General features: G+C 54.1%; 1 protein-coding gene across 1 annotated transcript in view; it reads right to left on the reverse strand.

The window, feature by feature from the left end:
- Nucleotides 1-3,108: 3,108 nt before the first annotated feature.
- Nucleotides 3,109-9,981, reverse strand: part of GAS2L2 (growth arrest-specific 2 like 2) — a 7,840-nt gene continuing 967 nt past the window's right edge. Inside the window, exons 2-6 of the mRNA XM_006832334.1 lie at nt 8,160-8,401; nt 7,300-7,407; nt 6,217-6,313; nt 5,189-5,441; nt 3,109-4,669 (exon numbers count right to left, since the gene is read on the reverse strand). Of these exons, the coding sequence (XP_006832397.1) occupies nt 3,109-4,669; nt 5,189-5,441; nt 6,217-6,313; nt 7,300-7,407; nt 8,160-8,401 (2,261 nt within the window). The remainder of the gene's footprint in view (nt 4,670-5,188; nt 5,442-6,216; nt 6,314-7,299; nt 7,408-8,159; nt 8,402-9,981) is intronic.

Below are 9,981 nucleotides of genomic sequence, written 5' to 3' on the forward strand. Positions count from 1 at the left end.
CGCTGCAACCGCCCCACCCAGTGGAGGGCAGGGCCATCTTGGGGCCAGCTGCTGACAGGACTGCGGGGCTGAAGCGGGGAGGGGGCAGATGAGAACTCTGATGGTCACAGCCTGAAACCCCCCCAATAGCCACGCACCTCCCCGTGAGAGGCAGAGGGGTAAGAGGGAGCCCCCCAGTAACTGCCCTGTTCTCTCCTCTCCCTCATTCGTCTTCCTGGGACAGCTGCCTCATTGCTGCAGTTAGGGCAGCTCTCAGCCCTGCTCCAAGGGGCACCTCAGCCCTTTGGGATGGGGGTGAGTGTGTGAAATGAAGGGTGGGCGTGGGGAGGTGCTGCCTGGGCTGGGCCCCCACCTGTCTTCTCCAGAGTATGTTTGCCTGTCCTCATGTCTTCCTTTCCCTTGTCTGTCTACCCGAATGTCTTGGTCCTTAGGTGTCTTGTCTACCCTCCAGCTCCCTTCCCCACCCCCAGCTCTGCGACCAGGGCCCTCATTTCGTCCACCCCCCCTGTCGCAGATCCTGGCAGCTTCTTTGGGAGGTCAGGCCACCTGATGGTCAGCACCACTGGTAAAGGGCAGAGAGATGCTCATGGCCCAGGGACCACAATCAAGGGGTCGGAGGGTTGAGGTCCCCAGGCCAGTCAGGGGGAGAAAGCTGAGCTCTTCCCCCATCCAGGGAGACCTCCCGTCCAGCAGCCCCCAGAGACACAACAACCTACCTTCCAGCCTTAACTGATGGTCCGCTCCTGCCGGGTGCCCCTCTCCCCTTTCCTGCCCCCAAAGCCAGATCACCCCTGGGCGAAAACTTTATTTTATTGATAGAGTGTAAAGAGGAAATCTCCCAAAGGATAGATTTCTTCCCATAGTGCCCACTATTCTCTCCTGCTTTGAGTGGTCATCCAGATTGGGGGATGTTGGGGAAAGGGTGGTGCCCAGGGGAGGGGGATCAAATTGTGCCTGTGAAGATTCTATTTCTCCATCCCACTCCAATCTGACAGTCTCAAATCTCAGATGGCCCTGATAATCTACAGAGGAACAAAGCCAGGAAAAGAATTTGAGGGAGCCCTGTGCTTTGGGGAGATAACGCCCACACGCCCACTTGTGGTTGGAGGCCCTCAGGCCTCGCCCTCCTATCTAGGATCTGACACCGCTAGTCCCAACATCGGTTGGCCGTATGCCCTGACTCACTCCGCCCCATTTTCACCGGCTGCCTGGCCGGGTTTCTACCTCTCGTCACCGGAGCTGATCACTGTCAGTTTTGTACCGATTTAGAAATAATTATAATGAGGAGGATGCTATGAACGGCCTGAGGGAGTGCTGGGGATAGGGGGGGTGCTTGGAGGGAGGGAAAAGTAGTGCCCTGTTCCCTGGTTTGGCGGGAGGACAGCAAATTCCCGTGTTAGAGGAGCAGATAGAACAGCTCAGCTGCCACTTGGCTGGGACTGCGGCACACGGACCAGGAAATCGGGTAGCCCTGTGTGGTAATGGAGAGGAGTCTGGTGAGGGAGTCATGCGTGGGGAATGTAGCTCAGATCCAGTGTGGGAGGAAATCTTTTCTGTTCCCTAGTTGATCCCTATTTCCTCACCCATGGGAGAAGTACAGCCCAGAGCCCCCAGGTCCTAGTCTCTGCTGTGCTGTATGACTTTGGGCAAGTAACCTGCCCTCTTGGAGCCTCCTTCTGAAACACAGGCGACGGCTCCCCTTCCCCACACCTGAGTGGCTGGGAGGGTAAAGAAGAGGGCCTGCCCCATTTCGTCCTCTGCACTCCCATCCCTTGGTTCACTTGGGGACCAGGTGAAGTATGGCAGCTTCTTGCTGCCTGCCCTGTCACCCTCAGCTCTGAGGCACCTGAGGGGGAGTAGGGGACCCAGGCCTCTGGCTGCCCCTGTGGGAGCCACTGGAATGTATTGCCTGCCCGGCCCCCACACCTCCTCCGCTTCACCCCAGGTCTTTGATTTCAGATTCCCTCCACCCCCATTCTGAGTCTCTGTCCTTCCCCCCTGCCCCCCATCCCCCGGGGTTTCCCACCACAGGGTCTGGAAGTGTGTGTGGCACCCATCGCGCTGTTGTTGGAAGTCAGATTAAAAATCAGGGAGTGTTTCCCTTGTTTCTGTACTAAAGTGTCAGCTCTGTTCCTGATGGGGGTGGGGACCCCAGGGTCTGCTGGCTAAGCCCTCCTGTAGAAGGAGGGGAGGAGGATAAGGTACTGAGTCCTAAAGCCCAGGTCATCCAGAGAACTATGGGGAAGAATCTGTCTCAGGACTTAACCTCCTCCCATTAATTAAACCATGGGGGGTGGAGGAGAAAGGGGGCTACCTTCTCCCGGTCACTTTCTCTGGAAAGCTTTCACAACTGAATCTGTCTGAGTTTCCCTGCCTTCTCCTTTCTACTCATGGCTGAGCCTTTGAGTCTCTTGGTTCTAACGTCATGGATGTGAATGTTAAGAATGCTCGTCCCCATTTATTTATCTTGATTCTGAGTGGTCCCCAAACCAAGAGCAAAGTTGTGAAGTGCTGGGTGGGGATGGGCTGCAGGACTGTGTGGTGGGGCCATCCTTGCCCCTTTCATGGGCTGACATACCAGCCACTTCTAGGAAAGATGGTTTGTCTCCCAAGGTTGGCTGAGTGATGAGAGAAGAGGGGCTCCCCACCTCCAACCTCCTCACCTTCACTTCCTTTCCCTCTAATGTGGTGACAACATCTGAAGTGACACCTTCCTGCATGACCACATCTTAGAGTACAGGACTCAAGAAGGTGGGGGCTAATGAGACCCACATATTTTAAATAACTTGTATGAGTCATGGAAACTGAGTTAGGTATGGCCAAAGGCCAAGAGACAGGAGGTTGGGGAGCTGCCTTGGTGGAGGAAGTAAGAAAAGACCACAGACGACCCTACCACCTCTCACCTAAGGAGTTGGGATGGGGTGATGGTTTTCTCCTTTGTTCATCTGAACAGATTGAGTCTGTATTTGGCTTCCATCCCCTTCCTAGCCAAAGCGCTGTATGTAAGTAAGGGGCCTTCCTGTCCCTGCAGCTGGGAATCTGATGTGAGCATCCTTTGTATTTCATTTGACCTTCACGTCCACAGCTTGGGGATGAGAAAGTCTCTCCTTAGACCCAGGTCTCCTCCTCAGGTGGGTGTGCGGTTTGGTCAAGCTGCTGAGATCTCAGGTCCTCAGGAGATCGAGGGCTGCTCTCCAAAACAGTGATGGATTCTTGCTTTTCCTTTCCTTCAGCTTCCTTTTCCCCCTCAAAGGCCCCATCCACCGGGGATGCCTCCTCTCCTTTGCTGCCCAGTGTTGCCCTTGACAGCCTGCACCTAGTGGGTGTCCTGGCTGGACCCAGGTGGAGGTAGGCCAGCGGCTTGGGGATTCGTGAAGGCTGCTTCTCAGGCCTGTGATCCCTCCGGGGTCGAATTCTGGGCCTCAGCTTCAGCTTATAGATAGACGGGACTCTCTGAGGCTTCCGGAGTGTTCTCTTGCCCTTGCTTGCACATGCCTTAGCTTTGTCAGAATTGGGGTCTAAGGGCAAAGGTTTGGGGACCTCCAGGCTGGTAGATCGAGTATGGGATGGACAGTCCTGTCCTTGAGGTGGCACAGTCCCTATCAAAGTGCCTTCATCACTCAGGGTTGTTTTAGGCCTTGGCCCACCCTCTTTGACTCCCAGCTCCCCTTTTGGGCTTCCTGAGTTTAGAGTAACATTTGGCTTACGAGATCCTGTAGGGGATGCCCCCCAGGCTCCCAGGTCTACTTTAAGGAGGGGTAGGGGACCCTGTGCCAATTCTTGAATGACTTTGTCATAAGGGCCCCCAGGCTCTGGCCAGCGTCCACCCAGGCTGGGGACATAAACTCCACTACGAGGGATAGCCCCAGGCCCAGTGCCCCGGGGACCACCAGCACCCCCTGAGTCCAACAGCTTCATGTTGGCCAAAATCTCTTCAGGGCTATGGTTGATGGCTTGTTCCTTGGTCCTGTACAGGGGCTGAAGCGTGTTCCCTCCTTCCCACTCCCAAGGACTCCGTCCCCGGGGCTCTCCTGCTTCTGATGTAACTCGGGTGTCTAACTTCTGGTCCCTTTGTTCCCACTTCACAGAGTAGTCCCCATGTCTAGACCCAGTCAGGTGTCTGTCCCCAGCCAAGGCCCTCAGTAGGCTGGGACCTCCCTCCAGTTCTGTCATGGGGACTGCACTTGCAGCACCTGGAAAGCTGCTTCCTGGAGTGGGAGGACAGGAAGAGAGCCACTGGATGGGGATCTTGGTGGACCCTCTATCAGGGGATGGAGAACAGATGGTTCCTGATTCCCTGTACTGGAGGGAAGCCCCCGGAGCCTCACCCTGAGGTGGCTGCTTGATGCTCAGGGTCTTGATTGGGCTGGAAGAACGAGGCAGGGGAGATGGTCCTCTTGCTGGTGTCCCTTTGGTGGTCACTTCAGGGGATTGGAGTCTCCGGGGGGTGGGAGTCCTGCCACGGGTTCCCTGACTGTTTATCTCTTCATGGGCCCAAGAGATACGAGTTCTCCCTCTTTGGAACTCAGAAAGGTGCCTGTCCTCCCTCCTCCCCAAGGAGCTGAACTGCGCGTCTTGGCCCCTGTGGGTGGATGAGGACTGGAGGCTGGGTGGATTGTCCTCAGCTGGCAGCTGCCTCCGAGATGGGGTGAGCAGCCTCTCCTGGCACCTGAAAGGGAGAATTATAAGGCCAACAGGGTCACCTAGTCCAGTCCCCTGCACTGGGAAGGGATGGTCTTCTCCCCAACGAGAACACCAAAGGTGAAATCCTAGCTTTCACTTCTACTGAAGGAGGTGCCCCCTCTCCACCCATCACTGCCTGAGCATTCTTTATGTCAGCTCCCTGAGTAGCACAGAGAAGGAAGCCTGGTCCAGGCCCAGGGTAGCTGCAGATCCCACAACCAGAGGCTACCAGCCCTGGGGGAAGGAGTGTCTTTCAGTCTCTGCTGTACTACAAAATGGCAGAATGGTCTTAGGTAAGTCCTGGCCCTTTTCTGGGTCCCAACCTCTTCCCATGTGCAGTGGGAGGGGATATGAAGTAACTAAGTGATCGCAAAGGAACTGGTGCCTTTTTGGTTTGAATCCCTGAAGTCTTGTAGTGGGGATCCCTGCTGTGAGTCCTACTCCCTTTTATTGTGAGGTGGGGTGCATGGCCTATGAAAATGCCCTGCCCTATCCCTCCCTGTACCTCAAGGGTGTTGCCGTATCTCTGAGGACCCCCATCCCTGCTCCCCGTTCATTACAGGGGCTGGGGGAAGAAGAAGTAGGTAGCGTCAGCTTTCGGCCTGAAGAGGTATATGTCTTCCAGTCCACAGGGGGCAGTGGGCTCTGGGAGCGACTGATGGTCATCGTGGGCTGGAGCTGCGAGGGCCCATCCTGCACCCTCACTTCGTGTTGCACCGGTGGGGCTGGGGACTTCGGGAAGCTTCCTGGCTTGTGTGCTACCAACACAGTCCCCCAGAGAGAGAAGAGGAGGGAGGGTTAATATCCTGTAGATATGCCCCATTGCCCTTTCCCTTGACATACCATCCCCTTTGTCCCCCATTAAATAAAATAGGACCTACAGTGGCAGTGTCAAAATTTCCTATAGGAGTAGCTTAAGGATCATGTGGTCACATGGTCAGACTTGAGGACTTGTTTTAAAGCTGAGTTTATATTACAGATCTACTACTTTCACTTAGATTGCAAGATTCTTTGGGGTGGCATGAGATGCTGATGGAGATTATACAAGAACTAAAGATCCCTCCAAGCCAGGCTTGGGGCCACCATGTTGTTGCTAAGTGCTTTGGAGTCGTTTCTAACTCATAGTGAACCTGTATAGGGTTTCCAAGGAGAGGCTGGTGGGTTTGAACTGCCAACCTTGTGGTTGGAAGTCCAGTGCTGATCTTACACAGAGCAACTCCAGGAGTGGACCCCTAAAACCGGACCAAATGAATGTATTTGGCGCCACCTTGTGTCTATATTTGGCGCCACCTTGTGTCTATAATTGCTCCATGACAGCCCAGCTGTCGCACGGGCCTGTGCCTTTCAGTATATATTACTGCATTCATCTCTTTAAACACTTCCTGCCCTTATTTCCCACCTTTTCAACTGCCTGGGAGAAACCTCTTCTAGAGTTAAGTTTCACCAATGTCCTACCAAAGAGCAGCTTTTTCCAACTTCCCTACCAACCCAGTTACCCCTGTCCAACCACAGGGAGGGAAATCTCAGACTTACAGAGGGATGTGCACCGGCAGGGGTCATGTTTGTCCAGGTAGTGGCTGAGTGTGTCCCAGCCACCACCTATACGCACCATCACGTGGTTCCGGAGGATCTGCAGGAGGTGAGGGTGAGGTTAAGGACAGGCTTCTCATACCCACTAAGAGATGTCCCATCCATTGACCTGCCCACTGCCCCTTGTACACAGGTATCGCTTAGAAGCCACATGTCTTACAGGCTCCATCTTGTCCACATCTGGCATTGGATAACACAAGTTGTCAGGGGTAGAGGAGAGGTGACAAAGAGAAAGTTGCCCTACAACTAGGCAAGGGATCTCACGAGCATTGTGTAACTGGATCCCAGAGCACTGGCCTTCTCCCCCTTCCTTGTAAAGGCATTTGCCTCAGTCAACACATGCTTTATTAGAAGTGGCCCTAACTAACACTGGGTTTGCCTCTAGGGTGTAGGACCACAATTCCTTGCCTTTACCTATTTCACAGGACTTTGGTTCCAGGGATGGGGGAGGACCCAGGGAGCTGGTTTGGCCACACCTCTGAGCTGCTGGCCACACCTGTGGCTACAGACCAGACCCTCTGCTGGTATTGGGGGTTGGGTAGTGGGAGGCACACTGCAGACCTGTACTTCTCCTTCGCGCTCTGCAGGATGCACGAAGCCAGGCATGTGAGAGGCGGGCTATGGTTTCTGCATGGCTAAAGACAAACTTGGGGCTCTCAGGCACTTTGCTCTGATCAAGCCTGTGGGTGGGGGGTTTTGTTGTTGTTAAGTGCCGTTGAGTTGATTCCAACCCATAGTTCCACACCAGGACTCCGTGGGCGGGGTGTAGGGGAATGCAATAGTGAACGTACCCTGCTCTATGCCCCTCTTCTGCCTGGAGACATCTCCATTAGGCTAAGGTGGTGGTCCTGACTGGCTGATTGGAGGAGGGGATGGATTTATTTCCTGAAATTTATCCTAGAAGAAGAGATTCTCAGGGCCTGCTAATTGAAGATGAATGGTGACTTCTGTCCTTGCCTACAGGCTTGTACAAGGCCCCTATTCTGTTGACATGGAAACCCTTCCACCCCCAAACCTGGGACTTACCCGGATGAAGATGAGGGTGTTAGAGTCCCCGACACGGTATTTCCCCTCGGACACCTTGACCATGGGAAACTGAACTGGGCATGTGCAGTGACTCATGAGACTCTGTACCTGCAGGGAGGAGGCAGAGGGCTCAGCCTCCCCTCTGCCCAGCCTCCAGGTTCCTCCCCACACTGCTCATACAACAAGGGGGACTGCCCATCCCACGCAAGGCTTCTCTTAAGGTCGGTGCTAGAGATTTAGAACGAGGGTGGGAGAGAAGACTTCCAAAGTTCCAGGGAGAATCAGGCCTTTCATTGTGTTGGCTAGGTCCCAGCATCCTCATGGACAGATCAGCTAAAGGAAGCCGTGGAGTGGTTAAGGAAAAAGGTGCACCACGTACGTGCAAGCTGAAAGGCTTGCTGGGTTGGCGGCTTACCTTACTGCATCATATGCCTTGGGCAGGTTAAGACACTACCCTAAGCTTCCGGTTCCTCAGTAGTGTAAATGGGTTCAATGAAGCCCGGCCTCCGTGGCAGACATTGTTGAAGCCCTCAGATTCATTGACTCATTGAATATTTACAGCAGCTACAGAGGGTTGGTGCTACCACCATTCCCACCTTACGGATGAGGAAACTGAGGCACAGAAAGGTTAAACAATTTGCTCCACGTCACAGCTGTAAAGCAGTGGAACTAAGACTTGACCCAGGACTCCAGAGCCTGTTTTGCACAGAGCTTGTGTGGATTATATGGGGGGTTGTATTAACAACGCGGAAGGCGGCAAAGTCATGACTACCCGTGATTGAGGTTGTGGCACCTTAAAGCCACACACCGAATTCATATTAGGGCCGGAACTGCGCTCAAGAAGAGGGCATGTGGCTCACCATCTGGTCCAGGTTGTGGAAGTGGCAGGCCCGGCGCACGGGCGGCTTGGGCGGCGGCGGGTCCGGTGGGGGCAGCGCCAGCTCCTGCCGCAGCTCCTCGTCGATCTCCTCCTCCAACTGTACCAAGGTGGGCGCCGCGACGCCGAAGCGCCAGGCCCGACGGCCCAGCTCCAGCAAGCACAGCACCACGTTCTTCACGTTCTTGCGTAGTACCAAGTCCTCCGTCTCGAACATCAGTACCTCTGCGGGGCAGGGGAGGAGGCAGCATGACCCCTGATGACCTCCAGGGAATGAGGTGGGGGCGTGCGAGCGGGACTGAGCCCAGCGAGTGAGAACACCCTGGGAGACCTGAGACCTGGGATGCCGGATGAGGGGGGGAGGGATGGACAAGAGTGTGGGTCTCAGGATCTTAGGAGGGGTCCGGGCAGTAGTACCCTGGTAGTGGGTGCAGCCAAGGTGGTCCCTGTACCAGAAGAGGTTGGGAGAGGTGACACGCAAAGGTGCGGAACCTGGAGTCTGAAGAGAAAGGTTAACTCCATCTTGCCTTCCCCACCCAGCTTACCAGGGTGTTTCAATGAGAAGAAAGTATTTTATTATACTCAAAACTTCCACTCACCACATAACTCAAACTCAACACCCAGCAGAGCCCTGCAACCTCACTGCCAGGATCCAGGTCCTGAGTCTCCCATCTACTAGTGTGTGGGTCAATCTGAGAGCCACAGTGGCCTCTCCTGTAAAATGGACGTGTAGTCTGCATGGCTACCACTTGTCTGTCACTTTGTCATAACTGTGATAGCTTGGGTGTTGCTGTGATGCTGGAAGCTATGTCATCTGTATTATCAGCAGGGTCTCCCATGATGGACATGTTTCAGCCGAGCTTCCAGACTAAGATAGATGAGGAAGAAGGGGTAGGTGGGCCACGTCTGGAAGGTTAGCCACTGGAAATCTTATGAATAACAGTGGTACATTATCTGATATAGTGTCTGAAGATGAGTCCCTTAGGTTGGAAGGCACTCAAAATATGACCGAGAAAGAGCTGCCTTCTCAAAGTAGAGTGGATAGAACAAAGCTTTCAGGACCTCTGCTTGCTTGATGGGGCTCAACTCTAAATGAAAAGAAACAGCAGCAAACATCCATTAATGAAAGTCAGAAGTCTTCATGGAGTTGTCAAGAGGACTAGATGCACTAATAGCTGTTAAGCATCTGCAGAACAGTGCCTAGTCTGTGGTGAGCACTCCATAAAGCGTTAGATTTTATTAACCTTCTAAACCTGCTCCTCAAGACACTGGTGACTCAGTGGTGCAATGCTTGCCTTCCACAGGGGAAACCCAAGTTCAATTCCCAGCCAATACACACCAAGCACAGCTACCACCTCTCTGTCTGTGGAGGCTCATGTGCTGCTGAGCTACTGAGCAGACAATAGCGGAGCTTCCAGACTAGGAAGAAGGAGCTGGTGATTTACTTCCCAATATTAGTCACTGAAAATGCTATTGAGCACAATCTAATCCACAGCTCATCATGGGGGTGTTTTGTTGGGAACCGTTGGTTAGGGACGCTCTGGACAATTGCTTAAAAATGACAAACCTCACTCTCACAGCCCTTCCCCCTTCTCCAGTCGTCTCATCCACTGCTGACTCTGAAGCGTCCCTCCCCTGAGCTCTACCAGCCCCAGAACAACTGGTCCCTCTCCAAAACCCCACTGAATCCTCCTTGTTTTCCCCCTAGCCCACCTTAGCCCCTCGCCCTCAGGATGCCCTGCGCAGTTTCTCCCAGGCATCTCAGCACACTGCCCTTTTAACCTTTGTCCTGCTGACCCCCCCCC

The sequence above is a fragment of the Chrysochloris asiatica genome, unplaced genomic scaffold (assembly GCF_000296735.1).
Source record: "Chrysochloris asiatica unplaced genomic scaffold, ChrAsi1.0 scaffold00007, whole genome shotgun sequence".
Classification (NCBI taxonomy): Eukaryota; Metazoa; Chordata; class Mammalia; order Afrosoricida; family Chrysochloridae; genus Chrysochloris; species Chrysochloris asiatica.